This window comes from Hetaerina americana, unplaced genomic scaffold, assembly GCF_022747635.1.
Source record: "Hetaerina americana unplaced genomic scaffold, ioHetAmer1.1.p SCAF_27, whole genome shotgun sequence".
NCBI classification, from domain to species: Eukaryota; Metazoa; Arthropoda; class Insecta; order Odonata; family Calopterygidae; genus Hetaerina; species Hetaerina americana.
In genome coordinates this window covers 5,279,731-5,306,251 of record NW_027286841.1, presented here as the reverse complement: position 1 = coordinate 5,306,251, position 26,521 = coordinate 5,279,731, and the positions used below count along the sequence as shown (strand labels likewise).

Genomic DNA, 26,521 nt, shown 5'->3' with positions numbered 1-26,521 from the left:
TATATAATAAACAGTGGAGTAGATAATGGACAAACCTTGACTTACTCTTCTTCCAAACACTACCCATCATGACTTTCCACCCATCAGATGCACTTGAGCAGTCTTGATACCTTGGCAGGTTATGTACAAATTAACTTGTCCTTCATTCTATTCCTATCTTCTGTGATTTGATACATTCATCAATTACACCGAATTCACTCTATAATGTAACTTCTCTTAATGTACAAAACAAACAAATTCATCCTGGATGTGCTTTATATTCTTTTCAACAAGTGACCTCATTGCTCTTATCGAATCTCTAATTTCATTTCTATTAATGCATTTTTTATTATGCAGTCAAGTATGACTGGACCTAAGCTATCATCAGCTATGCCGTATTCTCTTTCTATATCTAAACTTGCTGGTCTAATGTCTACTAATATACCATCAGTCTAACTCTGTTATGTATTCTTCCCATTTCTCTTGGACCTTTCCTGGGTTACTACATAATATTCTTGTCATATAATTGATAATGTTAATTGATTTTACCTTCTCACTTCCTGATAGATCTTTTACTTTTCTATTTACTGCACCCATTCCACCCTTCTTTTCTTAGCATTCCACAACCACTCACTGCTTCGTCCACCATGCTTCTTTGACAAATTTTGTTTTCTGCTTTGGTTTTATTGTTTATCTCTCTTTGCTTCCTTTCTCTAATTCTGTGTTTACATTCTTCTATATCCTTCTTATCCCTTCCCATACCTTCCGAATCCTCTTGTCTTATATCCACTTTTTCTTTTTCCTTTCCCTATTTGCCGTTACTATGGTTTCATTTGTTGTCTCAGGCGTAACTTTGTGGAATTTGCATAACATATTGAAATGTAATGAAATAATTGACTTTGTAATTCCACACACTTTATTTGCTACCTAAAGTTCACAAAAATGGGATTCCGATCAGGCCTGTAGTATCAAATATGTCAGCTCCCAACCACATACTAGCGAAAAGGCTTAATGTACTCTTCAGGGAGGTTTCCAAATTTTCCACGGAATATGGTGTAGTGAATTCCTTGGACCTTGTGAACAAACTTATGAAAAAGGTCATCCCGAAAAAGTGCATGCTTGTTTCCTTTGATGTACGCAACCTTTTCACCAACGTGCCACCCATGGAAGCGGTGAACTTTGCCGAAGACATCCTCATCCGGAAATCCATCCCAGTGCCAGTTATAAGTGAACTTTGTGCATTACTTAAGACGTGTGTTTCCCAAAATTATTTCATTTTTAATGGTACCTATTTCCAACAACCCAATGGTTTAGCCATGGGCTCGCCCTTGTCCCCACTCCTGGCCGATATGTATATGGACTATTTTGAAAAAGTTTTGTTCTCCTCAGCTCACCCCCTCATTAATAATGTATTTTGTTGGCTAAGATATGTAGACGATGTCTTCTGTGTGTGGACAGGTTCTGATAGGCAACTAGATCAGTTTCTAGCACATCTAAATTCTATCAATTCTAATGTACAATTCACGTGTGAAAAAGAGGAAAAAGGTTCCCTGAATTTCCTCGACCTATCCATTTCTAAAGACAAAGATGGGTTACAGTATTCCATTTTTAGGAAAGAAATGTATACAGACCAATTAATTAATTCCTCTTCAAGGCATTGCTTCACCCAAAAGCTTTCGGCATTTCATGCAATGATCCACCGTTTGACCGCTATCCCTATGTCAAAATTCAATGTAAATAAGGAACTTAATGTAATCAAAACGTTAGCAGTAAACAATGGTTATTCAGAAGATCTAATAAATAAACTTTACCGGAATAAACTTACAAAAATAGCCTTAAGCCACATTTACAACCCCGAACATGTAAAAGATCCCACTGCCAAATGGCGGAGAATACTATATCTTGGGACTATTTCTCAAAAAGTAATTAAAAGTTTACCTAAAGAAAAAATTAAATGTGCCTTTTACAGTCGTTCATGCCTTAAGAACCTGATCTCTCACACTAAAGACAAAGTCCCCGAAAACGAGAGGAGTGGAGTGTATGAGTTAAAGTGCTCGGATTGTAGCACAAAGTATATTGGACAAACAGGACGGAAATTTAAAGAAAGGATTAAAGAACACCAAACATGTGTAAAAAATAAGAACATAACATCCCTCTTTGCAAAGCACCTCATCAAAAGTGACCACAACAGTGACTTTGTGACAAAAATTATTCATTTTGAAGAAACAGGTCAAAGGCTCGATGCTTTGGAGCAGTTAGAAATTTTGAAATGTGTCCGTTGGAAAGATGATCTTGCCAACGAAATTTTGTATCCCTCCCACTCCCCACTCCTAGACCTACCACTCTTCTAAATCAAAAATGTAATTCTCTTTTCTTCCCAGCTACATTGTAACCTTTTTACCCCTCCAACCTCCCTCTCTGACCAACCCCCCTCCTATGATCAGAAGGTATATATAGCCAGCGTGCTTCTATGAGGACCACCTTTAAATCATCGGGCAGCTGCAAGCCAAGCGTCAAGAGGGAACATTTTGGCAAAAAGAAGACGAGGACCACCTGATGATGACGTTCAACGTCGAAACCTGGTCGTGTTTTTAAATAAAGTGTGTGGAATTACAAAGTCAATTATTTCATTACATTTCACTATGGTTTCATTTGAAGTTCTCAATATTTTTTTAGATGTTCCCATATTTCTTCTACTGTACCCCTTATCTGGTACTCACTCGTCAATTTTTCTGCTGCTCCCTTTTCCTATTTCTTCCTCTTCATCTCAGCTAATTCTCTACATTCTATTTCTTCATCTGTCTCTCCAGTCCAATCGTCTTGAACCTAATGCAGCACTATTATTGATCTTAATTATGATCTAAATCTTTGTTTTCAGGCCGAAGTTCATTTGAATTGATGATTATTTTCCTAAATAATTGCCTAACCGTAATATTGTTGACTCATATCCATGAATAAGTGAATACCTGGGCAATTTCCATGTATACCTATGCATATTATGATGTTTGAACCTAGTGCTCATCAGGATCAAACCAATTCTCCTGCAGATATCCGCTGCTTTTTCCCCACAGCCATTCCTTGTTCCTAAACCATACTCTCTTACCTCACTGCCATCTCTCCCTTCACCCAGTACCATGTTCCTGTCCAACATCACTATCAAATATTTCCTTCCCGTGAAACTCCTCCTCCTATGATTTCCTCTGCTTGACCATATACATTGTCTATTCTCCTTTCTTATGATTAGTTGTTGGTGTGTATGCCTGAATATGTGATGGAAAATTTTGTTAGTCATTGTTCAGCATCGTCCAACCATTCAAGTTCCTATTAGAACAGATTGGCTTAATGTTTCTTGCAGATGTCGATTCCATTTTGAAAATATTTTGTTAGATGATGACTGTGGGCTATTGTTTTTGGTGGCCAAGTTAATTGAGTTGCTCTGCTACCAAGACTCATACTCCCAGATCTATCTATGTCCAACATCATTTCCTGAGATAAGTGTTTGGGTTGGTTTTCCTTTGTCTTCCTCAATAGTGTTATTGGGGTCATCAGAATGCACGAGTCCACTTCAAAGGCTTTAGTTCATGGGAAAGGTGACAATAATATCTTAGTAGTAAACATTAAAACAGTGATATAGTTAAATATACACTTATAGTATGCTAAATTAATTCTATCACATGATGAGTATTCACAAAATTAATCACAAAAAACATATATTGATTATTAGTACCTACATGTACGAGTATGTGTATCACATTCATAAAAATAACTAGAGCAATATATTTCTTTTATGCATTTCCTAAATAGTTTAAGACTAGGTGATCATTTTCTTAATCAGTCATTAAATAATATTTAGAGAAAATCCTGTGAATTAGTGATGCTGCATTTGGTAGGTATTTTCTCAGGGAATTCTTCCTTGTTCATTTATTCCATAGCTCAGTGGGAATGGTCAGAGGTTAAAATTTAAATAGCATTGTGCTGGTCCATGGCCATTTCAAAAGTGAAATGGGCAAGAAGGAAATATGGAGACTGAGTGGGTAGGAAGGGGTTAGAGGGACTGTGGAAGGATAGACAGAGAGAACAGTACCGTGCGCACAGAGGGTCAATTAATTCTGATGATTCCTCTCATGCATCTCACTGACTCCCCGTCCATTTTAAACACCACCCAATCACTTTGCAAATCATATCTTTCTTAGCCTTTAAAGCAATAACGCCTCTTCAACGCCAAACATTCATAAACTTTTCAGGGGCATTTTCCATCCATGAACCATATCACTACAGTAAAACCCTCAATAAGTTAGTGGTGCCCTGCGGGTGAGCAGTGCCTTTCTGTCTTCTGAATCTCTTGCCAACCCTTCTTTTATCCTTATTATTTTCCTCATTTTTTAACTCCACCACTTTGATTTAAATTTTGAAATAAGCATAGACTGGCACAATGTAATTCATATTTCTTCCTTTTGTTAAAATGGTGGATCAGTAGCAATTTAAAAGAGAGAATTGAGGAAAGTAGGATCATTATTAATTATAAGCATACATTAAGAAAGATTCATTAGAGTTAAAATATTTGATTTGATTGTGTCATAAAATCTGATGCAAAGATAATTTGGTGACTCTTTTGGAGTATCTAATGTTCATTTGTTGATTTCATTCGTGAAAAATCGCGACCAGGATCAAGGAACATCGCAGACACTATAAGCTCTGCCAACCGGAAAAATCTACGGTGGCCGAGCACTCCATCCGACTAGACCATGCCATACAATGGGACAAGGCAAAAATCTTATGCTGTGAGATAAAGTTTTGGGAAAGATTAACCAAGGAATCAATTGAAATTCGTCATGAAGAAAACATTTTCAATCGAGACACAGGCAACTCCCTCAGTAACATGTGGAAACCCACACTGAGGAAGATCAAGGCAACAAGAAAAAGATGGGAATCCACCGATCAATCAGAGGGCACCTGAGGGCATGCCCATCTGCATATAAGCTGGTCATTTTTACGGTCACATTTTCCAAAACGTTGGCTTCATCGATGGAGGAACTGACCTGGTGGAAGAGCCGAATAGCCTTTTCCATTTTCGCAAAACCCATTTCTTCCACAAGGTGAGCTTAGCGCAACTTGTTCTGAGTTCTGAGCAGGCATTGTCATCTGAGAAGGTTGTGTTCAGTCACAACAGTTCATTTTGTAAAAGCAGTTCCGCTTGCTACTCATTTTTCTCCATGGCAGATTTTAGTGAAGAACGTGCCGCTGTGAAATGCTGCTTCCTGCTTGAGTAAATGCTGCAGAAACCATTGAGATGTTAAAAACAGCTTACAAGGGTTGTACTCTGGGCTTTGGGAAAAGCTCTACCAATTGTTGTTGTTCAGGCAGGTGGGGCCTTTAGATATGAAAACAGATGAGTTTGAAAAATGCTACTAGGAATGAAATCGTAGATTGGACAAAAGTAATGAAAGTACTTTGAAGGTGATAAGGTTGTTTTGTAAAAGGAAGTAAATATAAAGCTTTAAAAAAAATAATTCCGGTTATTTTTAGGTAACCCCTCATAATGAAGACAAGGGAAAAATTGATTCATAGGGTAAATAGATAAGCTAAGATAAGCTGGGGGATATTATGACATGAAAGGTATTCCAGAAAGTAACACCTAAATTTCACATCTTCATAGTCTTTGGAAGAGTGCGTGTGGCTGTCATAGATGCCATGCATGGCCTCTTGAAATTAGGCACTCTGTTCCAAAGGCACCAACTAGCAGTTGGTGTTCTGCTGCTTATAGCCCATTTCTGTTTTTGGAGAAAATGGTTTAAAGTATTTTGTTGAATTTATCCAGCTCGGAGAAAATGAAAACACTCATAAATGATTTTTATTAATACGACTTGTGTTTGAACACCTTATGATCTGAAGATGCAATATAATGTTAAAACTAAGGTACTATTAGTAAAAATCAACAAGTGGATTTTATGGAAGCTTTCTATATTATGTCTGTGCAGTTTTATTTTGTCAGTAGAGGGGAACAGTTGTGATCTATTGAATTTTCAGGATCTGTAACTCCATTAAGCTTACTCTTGTCAAATATTCAGGTAGTTTTCCCTTCAGGTCATGATGGCGAGAGAGGTATTATTTTTATTATGCTGCTAGTGATATATATACCACTTTCAATTTTTATGTCAGTTTGAATATTGTAGTGGCCACCAATGTTTGAATGTGTTATTTTCACCAATTATTGTGCTGGTTACTGTAAATATTTTCACAGAGTCTCATAGTTTTGGCATTTAGAATGTTTTCATGGGATTTTCATCTCTTCTTCAAAGGGAAAGTACTTGTAATTTTGGTTTTCCTGAAAGTAAGGAAAGTTTTTGTAATCTCCATGTACAGCTTCACTGGCATGAGATAGTAAATTAGGCGATTGAGGTTATATGAGACATATTTGAAAAGTATGGGTTCTTTTGTCTCAAAAAAATACATTTGTCAGAAAAAGTTTTTATTGACAGTTTTAGTTTATTACAAACCGACTTCATTTTTCCAAACCTAATTTATTTATTATCTTTAAATGATTCTCCATGGAGCCTTTATTTCAAGGGCAAGAAATGGAAATAGTTGCTAGGTGAAAGTCGGGACTGTAGGGTGGGTTATCATGAAGACCAAAAGTGGTCCAAAAATTCTTGCCCACTCAACATTCTTTGCTCTTTATGTTGGTTGATTAACATTTTCTGTATCCATCTAGCACACAATGTGTGATATCCGAACTTTTCTTCATTATCGTGTGTACATAAAGTGGTCCTTCCATCAAGAGGAAATTTATCGGCCAGAGCACTAATCACCAATCATTGACCAGATCGCAGTTCTTGTTCCACTTGTTTAACAATTTCATTTGTCTGGATACTGGGCTGGCCTCTCCGCTATTCATCATACACATTTTTGCAGCTACTTCTGAAGTCTCGACACCATTGCCTAACCTTTCCTTCACTAGTTACTGTGGTTGCATAAACTAAGCATGACTCATGATGAATTTGGGCAAGCAATGGTCCTTTGCAAACACAAAAATGGAATAACAGTATGCACTTTGCAACTAGTGGGAGCAGCGATTTTTTGCCAACATCTACATTCACCAACAGGAAAACGACTACTGAATCAAAACAATAACTTCAGTGGCATCAGAAACAATTAATAGATAGCACTGCTTAAGCAAAACTTTATTTTGACCCACCAAAATTTAACTAGAAGGAAATGATCTTCCCTTTTTGAATATACCTCGTATGAGGTTTAGCAAGACCTCAAAGTGATCAGTAACATGGCAAATCATATTACTAATGTAAACACAGGAAATTCAAATATGTTATTATGAGACAATAGCGAGCTCAACAGTAGCAAGCTTTCATTACTTGGTAAAGGCTTCTTTTTCTCCCCCAACCCTAGAATAAACCATGTCCACATCATCACCAATTCTTTATCTTTTGCTGAAATACATACCGGCACACTTATTGGAAATCCCAACCTAGTTCCTCAAACTCTTCCACCATCAACTCAGTACTCACCCAATTCCACCCTGCTTCCTGAAATCAACTCATTCCACTCCCATCTAACCATCTGACAGAAGTCTTCATCAACTTCTTTTGACAAACCTACCTGATACAACATTTACAGTCCTTAAGGCCACCAAAACATGTTTCCTACTCCAAGGCAACAGCCCTAGGATGTTTATCATCAAACAAAAAATTTATAATAATGATGGCGGATGAAGGGTCATCCATCATCATGCTAAACAAAAAAGACTGCATCTCTGAGGCATTGTGCCAATTAAAAGACTCCTCTTATTATAATCCCCCCTTGGCCTATGATCCTAACCCTTTGTACCAGAAGGAAATATTCTCCTCCCTAACCAAATTTGGACCCAAGAAAGGTCTCTCACCCACAGACAGAGCCATTCCTTCCCCACCTCACTTCTATTTGCCACCCAAAACTTGTAATCTCGGATGCCCCATCGTCTCCAGCATCAACGCACCCACCCAGTGAACCCACGCATTAATAGAACATTGGCTTCAACCCTTAGTCACTTCCCTCCCTTCTTATATCAAAGGTTTGCACCACTTCCTCCACCGTTAACACTCCATCCCAATTCCTCAAAACGCTAATATTCTCATGGCCACAATAGACGTCACCTCCATCCCACACAAATCAGGCCTGCTACTCCTCGGATATCATCTCTCCCTGTGAGCCATACCACACGCCCCCTCCACTCATTCTCACTTCCAACTTACTCAGCTCATCCTCACACAACGATATTCAACTGTAACAATAAAATCTACTTACAAACAAATGGCACTGCAATGGGCACGCGTATGGCTCCTGCTTATGCTAGTACTCTCTATTTGTAAACTAGAGTGCACCTTTCTCAAACATTGAGTCCTCTAACCACTCTCCTGGGCCTGTTATACTGAAGACATACTCCTCCTTTGGTTCCATGGATGTGAAACTTTATCCTCCACCATTTCCCCTCTCAACTCCTCCTCCTTGGTATCTTCAATGCCATCTATATCATACTCAAAACATTACTTTCCTCAATATCGACATTGAGGACAGGACAATAAAGTAAACACCTCAGTCCACATGAAACCAACTGACTACCAGCAAAGAATACTTTCACATAAACAGCTGACACTCGTCACACACAAAATGCTCCATTCCTTTTTCACTCTCAGTCCGTGGCCTTGGTCTCTGTAATAATGCCCCCTCCTGACGGAAATACATGGACCACCTACACATGGGTAGCTGGAAAATCTACTTAATAGCAAAAGCCTCAAAACTTCTGCCCTGTACACTCCTCATTCCAAAACAAACCACCCAAAATGGCCTAACCTAATCATCACATGCTTCCACAGCACCCACAAAACCAGACACACAATATGCAGACTCTGCCCCATTGTTCGAAACTTTCACAACATCTTCAAATCCACAAGGCCACCTGTAACTCCCCCTATCTCCTCTCTCCCCCTCTCCCCCCATGGGTAAAGTTACTTTACTTATGAGTGCTAGCAAGTGTGTCAAGCATAATACGTGATCCATTCAGTAAAATCTATAATTTAAAGCACCTCTTACCTCTTGCCAAGTCACTGCCTGAATCTTGTGAATAAAATGAGGAGATGCTGGGGAAAGGATGAGCTGGAATATTGGCCTAAATATTGATACAAGATCTCCTTTTAAAACGATAGTGAAAAAGAATTTCCTCAGTTTGAAAGTCTGTGGCCACACATGAGTGTATGCGGAAATTGATTTACCCGCATGAATCAAACAAATAAATATGCATCCATAATGTATAGGGGTGTGATTTGCAATGGTTGTGTGATTCTGTATCATACTTTGCATATTTTGCCCATTGATTCTAATCACATGTACTTCAAAAGTGTTATCAGGCCTTTATGGTGAATTATTTGGCAGCTTGTTTCCAATATTGGAAGGATTTTGATTTTGAGCAATGAAAAAACTTACAGGGTGAATTAGTGGTGCTGCCAAAGAATTATAGAAATAAAATAGCTCTAGTGACCAATGAAAAAGTACATGGAAGAGTGGGTGGAGAGGAAAGCTCATAGGGGACACTTACCTGTAAGGAGAAGATGGAAACTGATTTGACTCATAACCTGAGGAACACAATAATTTAATGAAGTTCATAGTGAAAGAAGAAAGCCTTAGAAGTAAAGAATCACAGGGGAAGGCCTGGGATGACATATGAGAAGCTATGATGGAACAAGTAAGAGTGATGATCAATGTAGAAATAAAAATGTGGGTGATGGGACAGCTTAGACAGCTACCACCATCCAATTCTCAAAATTTATAACCCTTTTTGGTAAATTAGTTTCCTTAACAATAGATGTCAGGTACTAAATGAGATGATTTTTCTTTGTTAAAGCAGTACAAATGATGGATATGGATAGCTATCACTTTAATCCTCCATGATGTTCCCAGGACAGTACATAATCTCTGGCTCAAAGAAAAACTATGGTTTGATGATCACCATTAAGGAAATTCTTGTATGCTGCCATTGCATTTTTCTAAAAACATAGCACCACCTAGTTCAGTGTGTATGTGAAGTACTTTTTATTGAATTTTCATATAAGTTTTATACTAGATTGTAGGTACATTTGAAGCTAGAAATTAAATCTTTTCTAACAAAGTTTATGTATTTTTCAACATATTTCATTTGATGACGCTCAGAGGTAAACTGTACTTCAGAGAAGGATTTTTATTGAGAATATTACTACATACTTATAGCTATAGGGTTGACTCATAAGGTGAAATGAATGAACAGCTCCTTTGAAGATGCATATTATTAGTTTATTTCATATAAAATATGAAACATCTGTTCGAGTAACACACCAACACCTTAATAAATGATGTAATTTTTTCTTAAACATCATTTTTATTTGCCTAACTCATCTGAATCAAATTTTGAAAAGAAAACACATCTCTTTGCTCTCTTATGTCTTTTTATTTATGGTAAGAAACATACAATATTACTCCCAAAAAATTCTGTTAGAATCTCACGTTACAAGGACGATTATTAGCAGCTTTGCTATTTTTTTAGGAAACTCATAAGCCCGGTAATTGTGTTGGTTGCGTATAGGAAGGAGGCTGGTCAAGGGGAAAGGATAAAGGTTTTCCTTGGGTAGGAAAGCTCCATCTAAATGACTTGAACATAAAGCTTTGGAATCAATTAGTAATACCAAAGCTTCTGTTATAATGTATCAGTAGGGTTATGTTCTAAGATGTTGGTGAAAGGTGAAATAAATAATTGTGCTCATACATTGGGAATCTACTATTTTTGTGAGATATATATTTATATATATATGTATATTTCATATATATATATATACACTGTATAAAACTGCTTTCTTTGATTCTATCCAAAAGACCAAATAAAATACAAGGATTGAGTGAGTTCAACGAAGTCTTGTGCCATATGATTTAGGTTAAGTTTACATGTCACCCAAAAGAGAACTCCTCAAATAATGGCAGTTATTTAAACATATTTTTTTATTTTCTTCTTAATACACCAGTTCTTAGCTACCAATCTGGGTAACTCTACTTATCATATCGTAAATCAAAATTTTACTTGAGTCTGGCATCAAAACCAATACTTGCATAGTATATAATATATATTTATATATGTGTGTGTAGGTATATAAAGAAAATGACCAAGGTTATGTCTTCTACATGTTCTCCTTCCCGTTACTTTAGAATATATAGTGATGAGCAATTGTGCTCAAGTATCCCCCCACCCCCAAATCCCAAACCCCTAAAAAATAAAGGCATTATTAAACAAAGCAATCAACAATTACATATTTTCTATATATTTTTTCTTTGACACACTCACACTCCTCATATAGTAAATTATGTTAAATTTATTATTTTTGCAGTAGTGAATTCAAATTTGATCAAAGAAATGCCTTCTTCCCTTTTCAAAACAATGTACATTTTGGATGTGTTTAAGTGAAAGTTTATTATTGAATCACTTATCACTAGGTTTCTTGTAATATCAGTCGTTTTGAGTGTGTGTGTGTGTGCGCATTATTTTAATATGTTATTAAAGACTATCTCTTTCAATTTACTTTAGAATCTGCAATTCATTCTGGCACTGTGTCACCTTCCCCGTCTCCTTTGGAGGGGATAGTGATATTTGTTTGTATTTGGGGCATAGAGGTAAAAACCTTTGTATCCCTCTCATCCCTCATCCACCGTCTCCCTTCTTCACTAATTTTATTCCTAGCACCCATTATAGATCGCCCTCTCTCTCTCTCATTAACCCACACTTCTTTCCTTTCTCTCTTCTTTTTCATGTACATATATATATAATTCCACTGCCTCACTTCTTTCAATCTCTTCAAAACAGTTGAACATATTCTCTAACTGTGAGCAGTTATATTTTTTCATTTTTATTAATTTAACAATATCTGCTTTAAATAGTTAGTGGCTCATGATTTTCTTTAGTTTAAAAACATTTTTAATTCTAGATTGACTGACTTTATATGAAGTGTTTAGGTGCAAGGGCAGTTATATAAAAGTGGGTTTTCTTATAATGAGCAGTTTGATTTTTTTTCATTGATGAGTACTCATGTTCAATCTCATGAGTAAAACAAATAGTACATGAGGGAAATTCAAGCATAAGTGACAGAGTTTGTAAAAGAAGGAAGGTTATTCATAAAAAGATTAAGGGAATATGATAGATGTTATGTTATTCTTGTTGAGTACTTCTGACTCACATTCTAAGAAAGAACTGTGCTATTTTTATTCCTGCTGTTTATGATTGAGCAACAATTAATTGTGTATTGTAAAAAAAAGACCTCTTGTTCATCATAGGATGCCTTTATGACTATAATTGTATTAACTATATATAAGGGGTGAAAATCTAACAATTGAATCTTCCTTAATGTTAAATTATTGATTACAACAAATGTGTGTTTTACTCTCAAGGAACACTAGACATAATATGGTGGTTAATTCCTTCATGACATAACTAGTTATTTTTCTGGTCAGACACATTAAAAAGCAAGACAAAGTCTTACCTTTGCCTTTTAGTTTTTTGAAGGTTGATCCAACCATTTTCCTTTTAAGATTTACCTCACCCACTTCCCATAAAGTTCTCATTAGCTGAGAAATTGAAGTAAGAGTTGAAATTAGATCTCCATTTAAAAAATGAGGAGAATTAAATCATTATGCAGACCAAATGAAAAAAAAATCATCATTCATTTGCTGATGTCTGCTACATTTGAGGTCAAATGCAGATGCATTTGATTGCTATCACAGAAGTATGCCAGATTACAAATATGGGAGCGTTTGGGTCCAAAGTCTTTGATATGCAGTTACTAATAGTGCCCTTTTTTATCTGAGTGAGGATGAAAAACAAGAAACTGGTGTGGCCATTAACGAAAATGTATAGTTATTGAGCATAGCTAATTATGATCAGCTATATGAAGATAATAATATAATGTACTTTATAGTTAGGTTACCTTCCACCATGGTGGATGTTAATGGCTTTCAAGTGCAGTAGCAGTGGCATTTTCCAGTAGAGGTTTAGGTATTAGAGGGTATATCTGGATTTCACCTAGTCAAGTATTTGCAATACATTATATATTTATACACAAAATCTGTGCAGATTCCTCTTAATAACTGTGAATGAATACTTGGCAAAATGATTAGCCCTATTTTAAAAGTATTAATCAATTGAAATTATTTATATTAAAACTGTAAATTTATAATATTCTTCATTGTAGCAAAATTGGCTACTTGCACATATGATTTAAGAAATAATTATTAGAAAATATAGCTAAATTCAAGTCTTAGCAGCAATAATATCATTTCCAGGTAAACAATGCAATTCTTGATTTTTCATGAAACAATATTATTGTTTCATTCATATTATGATATTTACTTTTATGATTATCTATTGAATATTAAGCCTAAAAGATATCAGCAAATATGGGATCAAGAGTTTGGTTTACGATACTAGCTATGTTGTAAGAATGACTGCTTTTGTTTCCTTAAAGAAAGACCTATTTGTTTCATGAACAAAGAAAGAAACCTCAAGAAATGTTGCAAATTACTGTATATAATGCCAAATTTTGCTTTTCAATTATCATTATGGTATGATGAGTAGTGATTGTTGTGGAGGAAGGTTGCTGGGTAGGAAATCACTTACGTGTTGCAAGGTAATTCATTAGTATAACCACCGCGTATGTCCGAACTTAAAGTGTCCTTATCATAGTCTCTCTCTCACATGTGGAACACCATTGGTTTGGTGCACACATGCACTGGCCACACTCACACATAACTGAACCTTAGTATCATCAACTACCATAATAATTAGTGTACATGTACATTGTACATTCGTCAACTGTTTTATATATAACATGTTAGTATAGCAAGCAAGGGAGCAATAGTCTACTTATATATACCGCAGTGTGTTTTTGGTGTGATGTTATGTGGTACTCACGAATACATACATAAGTGTACTCTAAACACATTTTTATTTACAATCATGCAGATCTCTCATACCATGGCAGGACTCTTTTGCTGATCTAACTGCCATCTCTCTGCCAATTTTTTATGTGAGGTCCACTGTGAATTTCATTAACCTGATCGAATAAAAAGGGCAATGATTGGGTTGTGCAAAGCAATCAAAATAATTTATCTACTTTGCTAGACATTTTGATTTGTTCATGTTTGAAATATTCTCACTTAAATAATTGTATCACTAGCATGGATGATGATATTCTTGAGACACAGCTGTGCCAACTGGGATGATGGGCAGAGGGCGTTTGTTTGTATGTGAATGTGTGTGTGTGTGTGTGTGTGTGTGTGTGCCTGCGTACAAGTGCCTCCATCACTCTCTCTTCCTCTCTCTCTCTCTTCCTCTTATCTCTCCCTCCCTTTCCTTCTTGCTCCCTTTTCTTCTTCCTCTTCATCTCAAGGTGTGCAATGTCCGGATTCCCACTCTGCTCGCTCACTCACTCACTCACTCACTCACCCTCATCTTGCTCTCCCCCAATCAAACAGTCACATCAGTTCAGTCACTGTTCTTACTTAAAAAATCAAAGAGTTGCTTCAGAAGAGACTTCTTTCCTCGATGCCTCTCTTCCCTCCTCTTACTCTTGTGAATACATTTTCACAAATATGGTTTTACACACGCACACACTTTTGCTTTTCCATGCAGTCGACTTAGAATATATATGTGTGTATGTGTGTGTGTGTAGTTATGGCAAATCATTATGTAGAAACTCATTCTTTTAATATTATTATTACAACATCTTTTTATGGCTTGGATATTTTCCAGACTAATGTTGACTCATATACCAAAAGCATTGTAAAGAACTTCTGATTAATGAATAACTCTTTGTGTTGGAAATAAGCACGTGCATGAGGAAATATTTTTGTGCAAGCAAGAGTTGGTTAAAACACCCTTGATTTCATGGAATTTAATGCATAGGTATTTGTTCTCATGGCTGCAAACTTCAACGGCCTAAAGGCTGAGGCATTTGTTAAAACAAGCAAAACTGAATTTAATGCAATCATTAATTCCCATTTCTGACAGCATGCAGTAGTAATATAGAAGTAATTTTGGGGATGATACCTTCTGTGCCATTGTCTCCATATTATTCACAAAAATGAGTAACACATTGCATTTTGCATTTAAACACACACACACAAACACACACACACATATATATATATATGTATATATATATATATATATATATATATATATATATATATATATATATATATATGTATGTGTAAGCATATACATATACACACACACATCAATCGAGTTATTTTTCAACCAGCTAACTCATGTATACCTGAATTTGCAACATGTAATTTGAAATGGCAAAACTTTACATTTTTTCAGGTACACACTCATGAAGCACATTGTCAGGCACATACAAATAATTACTCTAGAGACCACCACATACTCCATGTAATTTTGGTGCAACTGAGTATATTTTATGCACTTTCTTTCTATCATCATGAAGGGATATGCAAACATACATATCCATTCAGTGTTGGCAGCATGTAATGATTTTGTTAACGCTTGCATGAATTTATTTTTACAAATTATGGACTTGAAACATGCATGGGAATAGGCAAGTGGAAGGTTTTGAAATCCTGGCTGGATATACCTTTTTCATTAAATCCTGTACCAGAGCGTGTATTTGTGTTAAAAGAGTAGCAATCTTTGCAATAATGGCTTTCATTGTATTCTCATTCCTAGTTTGATGCAAATAATTTTTCCTTTTTTTTTTGAAACAAGTCGAAATTCCAAACATTAATAGTTATGAGCATAATACAGGAAAAAACTTGAACATACTACGGCATAGGTACACTGATTTTCTTTTAAAGTTGGCAGCAGTGGAGAGATGGAATCAATGATAGAACGTTTTTGCAGTGGTAGTGGAAGAATTAACTGTCTCTGACCTGAGAACCATTGAATTGCTTTAGGGTGTAAAAAAGTTTTTCTAAGTGCATCTGAATTTCAGTGGCCACCATATATTTGTCTCGACTGTCGAGAGCAAAGCAGATTTTCCTGAGAAGTTTTCTCATTGCAAGGACTGAATCTTCAAACTTCTTGATTGGAATGGATTGAAAATTTTCTTAGGATCTTGATATTTTTTCCTGCACCTTTCCTTCCAGGGTTTCAAATGCACTGTTCTCACAATGCATAAAAGTAAGGTGTTTCAAATGTATCACAAAAGTAAACCTCACTTGCAACAATAGGTAATTGCAATAGTTTTTAGAATGCAGATCAGGAATCGAGAAAGCCGCACTCCCTCACTGTGTCCTCACTACTACCTCTCCGAAGTATTTACAACCATCCACTCATCTGCGTTTAAACTGTTATTATATTTCTATTCAAACACTATTGCTTTATGACCTTCAATTGGCCCCCTCTATCTTTATTGACAGCTTTTTCTCAAAATTAAACATTTTTTGTATGCACTTCCCAAAAAGAGTTGATTAAACTACCACATTTTTGTAATTAACGTGACGTTGGTGCCGTAACAATTGTTTTTTTTCCTGAAGCAAAACCCACCTCCATTTTGAGGAAGTCCTATTCGAATTTTTCAAATCGTATAAACGTTATCTTCTCCTGGGTCTGAATTTCACCGTGCGTTGATTCCCAGGCCCACTTTGAACAACACGGGCGGTCCATTCGTAGACGGGGGGGGGGGAGTTCGTCTTCTTTCTTTTGGGAGGGGGAAGAAGTAAGAAATATATATATGTATATATATATACATGTATATATATAATATGTATATATAACAGTCTCCGAAGTGGTGGGGGAGAGGGGTGTGTGAGTGGGGGTGGGGAGAATAGGGGGGTACCTATGTGATGCTGGGCGTTGGGGGTGTGACGGGAGAGAGAGAGAGAGGGAGAGGAGAGAGTGGTGGTTTCCGCGACCTCGGAGTGACCACACGTGTCGCCGTCTCGCCTCTTTCCGCCGCCTCTTGCGCTCCCCCGCGCTCACTTGTCTTCCTCCAGGAGGACGAGGTCGTCCGCCACGACGTCGCTGATGTGCAGGTAGATGATCCAGTACATGAGGTTGAAGCAGACGAAGCAGACGGGGAACACGATGCGCGAATACTTGTCTATGTCGGAGGGCGTGATGCCGTACAGCTTGTTGATGTCCTTGCCGGGGGGCAGGAGATGGGGGCCGCCTCCACCAGAACCGCCCCCGGCCCCCGGGGGCGGTGGGGGCGCGACGGCCTGCGGCGGCATCGTGGGAGGCAGGCCCCCACCGAGGCCGCCGCCGCCCCCGCCCACCCCCAGTGGGTGGTGGTGGTGGTGGTGATGGTGATGGTGGCCCCCGACCCCCGGAGGAGGGCCGTGGTGGTGGGGCGGGGGCCCCATGCCCCCGCCCGGCCCCACCACCATGCCCCCCCCGCCGCCACCCGGCCCCGCCTCTTCGTCCCCGCCCCGGCCCCCGCCGTTCACCGTGCTCTCCAGGGTGCCACCCTTGGAGTGGGCCTTGGGGTCGTGCACCTTGAAGCGCACCTCCTGGAACAGAAGGGAGGAGGCACTCACAAGGGGACACTGTCTGTCGCCTTCTCTCCCGACCCTCCTTCACACCCAAATGCCGAGGGCACCCCAACACGTTTCTCTACTCGATACCATTAAGGGACGGAGGGCGGGCGTATATCCCACAGGGTACAAAGTTGGGTGCAGTTAGAAAATATTGTTTCCACCGACGTTTATCATGGGATAAATAGCTGACGTCGGTTTCCGTTAACTTCCTCAATGGTGTCCTTAACGTTACGCCACCACTGAAAAGGCTCCTCGCTGGGGTCGGAAGCCCTTGCATCCGCCTCACAGATGAACAGACGCTGAGAGGACTACCCTTCGTCTTTCTCCCGCCCTTCGACCTATCCGACATGGGTCAGAGGTGTGCGCAGGATCGTCGAGGTAGTGGATGTTAAACCTGGGCAGGAAGATGTGCGTAGGTTTGAGGTTTTTGAAATTTGGATGTGGCGATGATTGGAGAAAATGCGTTGGACGGAGACGAGGAAGAATGCCGAGGGTGAAATCAGAAAGAAAGCAGAGAAGTGGAATGGAGAAATGGTTGTCAGATGGTGGGGTAAGTCGGTGACGAAAGGGTTCGGAGGCTTGGGGAAGCGGGGGGAAGGGCCGTAGGAGGCCCTTTTTTGGACGGCGTGTCGCCTGGCTAGAGTCACGAAAAAGGAAATGATGCAGGGCAGGAGAAGGTTACTTTGCGTTCGATGCGCAGAAGATGCCATGTGGTCCGAAGGGATCGTCCAAAACTGACCTCAATTCTGCGAATGAAATTAATTAGAATATGATATTTCCTTCATCAATTCATTAAGATAAAGCTTAAAAAAATAACCACCGGTGATAAAATTTATTTTACTAATGCCCATTTGAGACAATTTTGTCTGTGCTCTTTTTAATTTAAAGTCCCTGGACTTGTCGTTATACTTTTTCGAAAGTGATCGGTTTTTATGGCATAGAGGGGAGGGCGGTGGGATCTAAATATTCGATGCATTGGGACGTGATTCTTTAAAGGTAAAAAGGTGAAACTGTAGTTTAAAATGAAGGCATCAGTGTTCACGGAGGAATGTGTCGACATTCTACTCCGTATCGACCGAAAATGCCCATTGAAATCGTTTTGTTCCCCGACTGCGCCTTGGGCTTAGGCGTGGGCCGTTTTGAGACCATTCCCTCTCGGTCATTGAGACCATGAAACTGAAGAGTGCATGCCTATGGGCGCAGTGCTTGCACCGGCAGCACTTCTTCCGCGGTCTCTCTCTCTCTATTCTATCGAATCTTTCATTTTGTTGCTCATGTTTGGGCGCTTAGGAGTCAACCCCTTCCCACGGGGTCCGATGGGTTCATCACGGTAGCCTCCTCTACGCCTCCAACGCGCGGTTATGGACGCTCCGAAGTAAATTACCTAAGTTACATCAGCCGGCAAAAAACGTCATGTAAATTGTAATGTATCTGGTATTCAATAATGTGTAAGTGAATTAATCTTTTTTTTAAATTTTTCAGCCTCAGTTTTTTTATCTGAATGGGATCATTTTATTCAATGAATCATCCATCGCTTGTTTTCATATTTCGATCACTGTCTATTTTTTTGTTTATCACACCACAGCATAATTTGAATATACGTATCCTGTTATTGAATATTGTTGAATGGGTAGTTCTTCATTTCGTGTGGTTGACATTTTTGGGCGCATGATCAAACTGATATTATTTGTGTAGAGTTGTCATGCTTGGGATCGTTCATGCATGGTTGGTGACCTAGCACCCCCCGCCATACGGCGGCTCGGAGGGTATTGTGTAGATGAAGCAGATAGTCTCCGAATCGCAGAAAACACCTCTTCTACCATATGGACATCTTTCTGTAAAAGAACTTGCTCCTTGTCTCATATTGTCTGATATTCTGCTCCTCTTGGGCTGCTTGCCTTTCGACCTTGGACCCTTGGGGGGGTGGGGGGGGAGGAGCAAGTAGTTGTTGACATGAAGGCAAGGGCGACTGCTGCCTCCTTGAGATCCAGAACTGTCCGCCCGCCAGGGTCGCATGGGTTCGTGAAATAAATACCCAAGGGGGGGAGGGGGGAACCTCCTCCCCTACCGCCCACAGGCGGAAGGGCCCGGGAAGTGGTGTTGCCCACGGTCTCTAAGTTTGGCAATTTCACCCTTGCAAAGGCCAACACACGTTGAGTGTACCCTTACAAGGGAATGAAAAGAAGCGGGATTGATCGATTCGGTGGCCCCACTGTAGTGGCATGCAATGCTGAGACAGAATTTAGATATCTGATTAAATATCAGTATTTTATCGACATCGAGACGAAGGTTTACGGTTATTATGACTTGCTTTTATTCTTTTCCACTCTTTATATGTTGGGCTGAGCAGTGGAGGAGTGCTTAGTCCCTGGATTAATCAAAAACCCAACCTGACGGGTGGACTTCTTTCAATAGTAATAATAATTAAAGCTAGAATTTTCCTCAAGGTGTAATTATTTTCTAAGTTTTAATTATAAGATTTAGTTGATGCAACAGTATTCTTATGGATTCAAGCTCCCCCATGCCTCCCCATTGCGTGTCCATTACTTGTTTGCTGCGCCGTAGTGTTTTTATTGAACTTTTAGCACTAGAATTTTTCCCAGTGAGGCATGTACGTATATAACCGTCTTTTCCGGATACTTTTTCCGAAAAACATTAAGCAGACCCAATCGATTCAACTCGTTCGGTTTGAGATTAATGCGAATGACATCGCCGTCTTTTAATGGTCGCATTACAATGAAAAAGATTTGTTGGAAAAAGGATTTTGCACTCAAGATATTTTGAATTGAAATTATAATGAGTTAAGTAACGGAATGGATTGAAAATAAGTTTGATGGAAAATATAATGGAAGGGGATGTTGTTTTGCTTGGATTGGAGGAATGGGTATCATTTCCGAAGCGTGGCTCAAAACTGCACAAACAAGGGATTTGGATGAAAAATCAAGTTGGGCGATGATAGCTGAAGGATTAAGCCAGTCCATTTATGACAGTTTTATCTTTTAACCTTCTCGCATAGAAAATGCCAAGGCAGTCATGCTAAGGGCTGGAGGTAGGGATGAAAAGTTTCAAGGAGCTGGTTGATTCAGTTAACATATCCACCTAAATACCTCGAGAGCCACTAAAAAGGTGTGTGGCAGGGGGTGCAAGCAGCAGGTGAGATGGGTAAGGGGTAATAGTGGAGTGGTATGGAAAAGGGAAAATATTCACCAAAACAAGCACAGGAGTTATCACAGTCTCTAAAGCTTATTATGAATACTGCTGGATTTACCTTAATATGAAATGACTATTTAGTTAGAAGGCACATTAATCCACATTAAAAACCTATCATATATATCATATATATATTATATATATTATATATATATATATATATATATATATATATATATATATATATATATATATATATATATATATATATATATATATATCTATGTAATTATTATTAGGTAATCTACCGGTTAAGGTAGGTTTTTGGATGGACATAATTACTAATTAAATAATTTGTGACCCCTAGCAAACACAACATCCTACTCTACATCAGGTCCCTCTTCATCTCTGAATACCCTCTTCCTTCCTTCATCCCGTCCAACATCCCTATCCTGTTCCTTCCCTTTCCTCGTTTGCCTAACATTCTCCCTTCAATCACAGTCTTCAACATCCCACTGCCGGTCAATACACCCTTCATCCACTTTTCCTGCCTCCATAGGATTTCTCCCAACAAACACCTCTCTTCGCCCACCATACCAAGTACTTCCTCATTTGTTTTCTTCTCTGTCCATTTCACCTTCTCCATTCTTCTCCACACCCACATTTCAAAAGCCTCCAATCTACGCCTATCCTCCTGTTTCAATGACCACGTTTCCGCGCCGTACATAGCTACGCTCCATATCAAAGTTTTTACGACTCTTTTCTTAACATCCTTACTCAACGTCCCCGTCATCAACTCCCTCATCCTTGTGAAAGCCTCTTTTCCTAACGCAATTCTTCTCCTTACGTCCCTACTACTTTGACCGTGTTGGTCCAAAACACTACCGAGATACGTAAACTGTTCTACATGCTCTAGTGTTTTCCCTCCTATTTTAACGTTTAACTTAGCCTTTTTCTGTCTTGCAAATCGCATAACCTTTTTTTTTATTAATATTGATTCTCATCCCATACCTGTCGCACTGAATTTCCAATTCACTCAGCAATGCTTGCAGCCCCTTGGCTGACTGACAAACTAAAGCTTGGTCATCAGCAAACCTAACTGATTTTACGAATTCCCCGCCCACTTTCATTCCTACCTCCAGTTCTTCCCATGCCTCTTTAATCATTTCCTCTTCATACAGGTTGAACAGCAGCGGTGATAATGGGCAACCCTGCCTTGCACCTCTTCCTAACACTGCCCATCCGGACTCCCCGTTCCCCACTCGCACCTTTGCAGTCTGAGACATGTACAGGTTGCGGGTTGGCCTCCTTTCCCTCTAATCTATTCCTATTTTCTTCAAAATAATCATTAGTTTTTCCCAATTCACTCTATCGAACGCTTTTTCGAAATCTACGAAACAGGCAAATCCCTCCTGGTTGTGTTCTATATTCCTCTCGGTTAATAATCTCATTACTGCAATGGCATCACGCGTACCTCTCCCCTTCCTAAACCCAAACTGATCATCCCCCAAGTAATCATTTGCCCTACTCGCTATCCTTTTGTTTATGATCCTGAGAACAACTTTAGCTGCGTGGGATATCAACCTTATCGTCCTGTAGTCTTCACGTGATGTAGCCTTTACCTTTTTCGGAATAGGAACTAAAACTGATCTCACAAAGTCTTCCGGCCAGATTCCTTCCTCATAAATACTACGGATCAGCCCATATAGCCTCTTCCTCCCAAATCTTCCTAAACATTTAAATAGTTCCGCGGGAATGTTATCCACCCCCACGGCTTTATTAAGTTTCATCTCCCTTAATGCCCTTCCTATCTCATCGTCTATTATGCCTGGACCTGAGCTATCTTCCTCTACGTCATATTCTTTTTCAATGTCTAACTTTGTTGGTCTAAGTTCTTTACTATACAGTTGTTCTACATACTCCTTCCACCTCTCTTGCATCTTTCCTGCGTCAACTATTACCTTACCCGCCTTATCTCTAACTGATATATATATATATATATATATATATATATATATATATATTCTATTAGCACAAAACACAGTAAGCAACCCGAAGGTCGGTTTGGTAGGAGATGGCAGAGTTCACCCAGTACTAAGCCCGACGGCGTATGAAATTCACATATTAGCAGGGTATTAAGGGGGGCCAGTGCCTTTCCCTGTGCCAGTTATGGTTGCCCAGGAAGACTTGTTCCCCGAGAAATCACATAGCTTGTGTGGAGCTGAAGGTGCCCAGAGTGCCTTGCCCGGGATTTGAACCCGGGCCCTCCGGCCAGTAATCCAACGCATTACCCCTGGACTACCGCGATAATCGATAGCTTAACTGGCTAAAGCACTTGGCCGGATCTCGAGGGATCCGGGCTCGACTTCCGGTCCGGGCGAATGATTTTTACGCTCGGAAATTGTTGCATTGAAATGCGCATTAGCGGAAGACTCCGTTAAAGGTTACTGCTGCGGCATCTCCCGCAGTTTCTTGTGATTTAATTAGAATGATGTTGTGGAAGAGGAAGAGTGGCTAGGAGGTTTGGTCTAGGTGAAGGAAATGACAGAGGTAATAAATTGATTAATAGATAAATACCTAGGTATTGCCCTCAATCACGGAATCTCCTGGGTGAAATATAAACATAACTATATATTGACTATATATGGTATATGTGGACAATTTGGAAGGATATCTCTTTAGTAATGATGCTCAAAATGTATTATTAGACCCGTCACTCTACGGTAGGAGAGATGATGCCAATAAAATTAGAGAGATTGAGGGTAGAACAGGTAGATTTGCGATGCTCATTTTTCCACGAGTGATAAGGGATCAGGATAACATGATCCGACCGCGCTAGGGGGGAAAGTATTTTGTGCCAAAAGTAGTCTAATGTGCTATCACCCCCCTGCCACACACCGTTGAGGTGGCTTTCAGGTTACTACGTAATAATAGTAACGTATTTCCTTCCGGGGTTGAAGCTCAAAAATTTTTCAGCAATGCGGTTGGAGCTTTGTGAGTAATTTTATATGAGGTGCATACTTCGACGAAGGTTTTTTTAAAATAAAGAAAAACCTACGAGGTCCTTCATTATCGAAATATGTTCCATAACCTTGCATGAAATGGATATGAGGGAAATAGGTATGTAGTTACTCATTCCTCCTTGTCTCCGCGTTTAAATAGGAATAATATTTTAGCCGAATTCCAGTCACTGTGAACCTTGTGATTTATTTGGGATCTCTTCAATGTGATTTCTATACAGGCAATATACGACCCTAATTCATTAAATACATGAGCTGGTATTTGACGGGTTGATTAGGACTGAAGATTAGTTAGGGTTAATGCTTTTAACAAACATTCTATTCCGCTATGTGAGATTTCAATTCGGGCATCGATTTTCGGAGAAGAGCTCTCAAGGTATCGCAGACATTCGGTCAGATATTGGTGAATACGCCTTGAAAGAAGGAATTCAATAAGGTGGCGTTTTCCATGCTGCTGGTTTCTCGTTCGCCTTTTCGATTTTGAGTGAATTGTAAGTAAGGGATTTGAGCAAATGCTGTCAGATTCTATTTCAAATTATTTGCTAATTGTCCTTTTGAATTCGCTTAATACTTTTCGAAATTCTTTTTTGAAATTCTCCCTAGCTATCTCATAATCGTAAATAATCTCATTCCTTTCGTCGCCGGAGATATCGTTCCTTATTCATTTTATCTTCGCTTGACGTAGCATTTTACATCGCAGCGATTTTCTAACTTCCGCGTTGTGTCATCTAGGTTTCGCGTTGTCTTTTATAAATTTTAATTGTGATGAACCTGTTGACTGCTGAGCGCGTGAGGTCAAGGCAGTGATTCCACGTATTCTCAATATTTCGGTGTTTACCATATTTCCTAAAATTTACCACTGAGCTCTGTGACACGCACTTTTAGCCATTGCGTTTCCTTTTTTGAAACAAGTCAATTTTTCTTTTTAGCTTCGTCCTTCGGAACCCACGAAGGGAAACTGCGTTTACTGCTCCTTAGTCACTAATTCCTTCAATAGTTTCTATCGTTAACACTTTGTCGTGTATGTTCGCTGCTAACAAACAAAGACATTTTCGTCCCTACTTGGTGAAGTGATAAATTGATGCATGGAGTTAGACGCAAAGGAATGCATAGCGATTCGTAGTCATATCAATCTTCGCCCTCTCTTTTATAACTATTTGTGCTACAATCAATAGATGGGACATTGAAATCTGCACCGATTATAATGTCTCGATCATTGTCTAGGGATGAGAAACTTTTTACCTACTTGTCTAGTTATAAAATTGAATTAAATTTGTCGTCCGTCGGCCTGATAAATGCGCATATATAGATTATTTAGTTTTAATTGAACATTTCTTATAAGGAATCATCTCAGCTCTGCTGACACATGAGTTTTTTAATTGAAATGAAGACTGGGCCCCCTATTCTATTCACTCTCTCGTTTTTGTGAACGGAAGGATTTTGGGAAATTTTCACTGTCAACAATTTTCCAGGTTACCAGCTCCGGCAGCGGTGGAGTAACATCTTGGCCTGCCAACCCAGAGGTCGCGGGTTTGATTCCCGCCTAGGTGGGTTATCCTCCACCTAGGGCTTTGGAGTTTGTAATGGTCGCCAATGTATGGGTAATGATCGGGGGTTAGGTGGAAGAAGGGACTATAAAGTCTCGATTCCGCCAGAGTCAAGTCGTTAAATAAATAACTATATTCAACGACCTCATTTTAAAAACTTTGGTAATTGACTACTTGGATGGAATGAAGGGAGGAGAGAAGTATACGGCATTGAAGAGGGACTTACTGTGGCGGCCGATTCCAGATTGTGTTATTGTTAGAAGGGGCAAGTAAATGTATTGTTGTACAATGCTCATGCCTTTGCATATCCCATCCGTCGCCACAGCGTTAACTTTCCATCGCCACTGCGCGAGGCAGCGTTCCAATCTTCCGGTCTCCAGAATGGCACCTCCCCCTTATCGAAAGACCGGACCCTGGGCCGCCTGGGACCGAACCCGTGCGGTCCCATTGGCGCGACGAGTTTTCGCAACTCTACCGAGAGCAATGTCCTTCAGCAGAGGAGTAACCTGCCCTTCAACCTAAGCTCGAAGCTCTGACACTATACCTTCCAACGCAGCAGCGATACGGGACGGCCCTTAGAGCCACGCATTCACCGGCGCAGGCGTGCATCGTGAGAGAAGACCCAGTGGATCCCATCCTAATTCTATCGAAAATGCCAAATTTTTAAACTAAGGCTCGGTTAACAAACAGAAAGTTACAAATTAAATAGATGATAATTTCCTTATGCTCAGAAAACATTACTTTAATGTTAATATCACTGACCTGTCTTAGTAAAAAAATCACATATTACTAAGTTTGCCGATGAGAGTAAAATTAGATGATTCTTTAAAAAAAATCGATAGCAAGATACGTATGTAGACAGCGAGACGGAACTTAAACGATCGAGCACAAAGGAACACACAGAGCAAACTATCCGCTCCTTTTAGCAGCCCTATGATTTCACACACATGGGTGTACAGTGTTACAGCAGTGAACACTGTAAGAATAAAGTATTACTGAAACAAGTGGGACTGTTAAATGGGGTAGGTATATAATTACCTGCCCCTTAAATATAACCCTCAAGCCATAATAATGATATTTAACATATCTGGCACTACGGTAGTGACTCCTCTAACGATGGCATTCCCCTTCTGTTTCCAGGTTATCTCTATGGGCAGGTGAAGATGCTATTGGGTTGGGCGGAAGGGAGGGGGCGTGATTATGACGGGAGGAGATCCCAGCGTTGGGGGGGCGGAGGGGTGGGGTGACGCGACTCACCGTTTG

General features: G+C 39.4%; 1 protein-coding gene across 1 annotated transcript in view; it reads right to left on the bottom strand.

The window, feature by feature from the left end:
• Positions 1-15,274: 15,274 nt before the first annotated feature.
• Positions 15,275-26,521, bottom strand: part of LOC139689669 (gamma-aminobutyric acid receptor subunit beta-like) — a 166,516-nt gene continuing 155,269 nt past the window's right edge. Inside the window, exons 8-9 of the mRNA XM_071586859.1 lie at positions 26,516-26,521; positions 15,275-17,511 (exon numbers count right to left, since the gene is read on the bottom strand). The exon at positions 26,516-26,521 is cut by the window's right edge and continues 191 nt beyond it. Coding sequence (XP_071442960.1) covers positions 16,981-17,511; positions 26,516-26,521 — 537 coding nt within the window. The 3' untranslated portion in view covers positions 15,275-16,980. The remainder of the gene's footprint in view (positions 17,512-26,515) is intronic.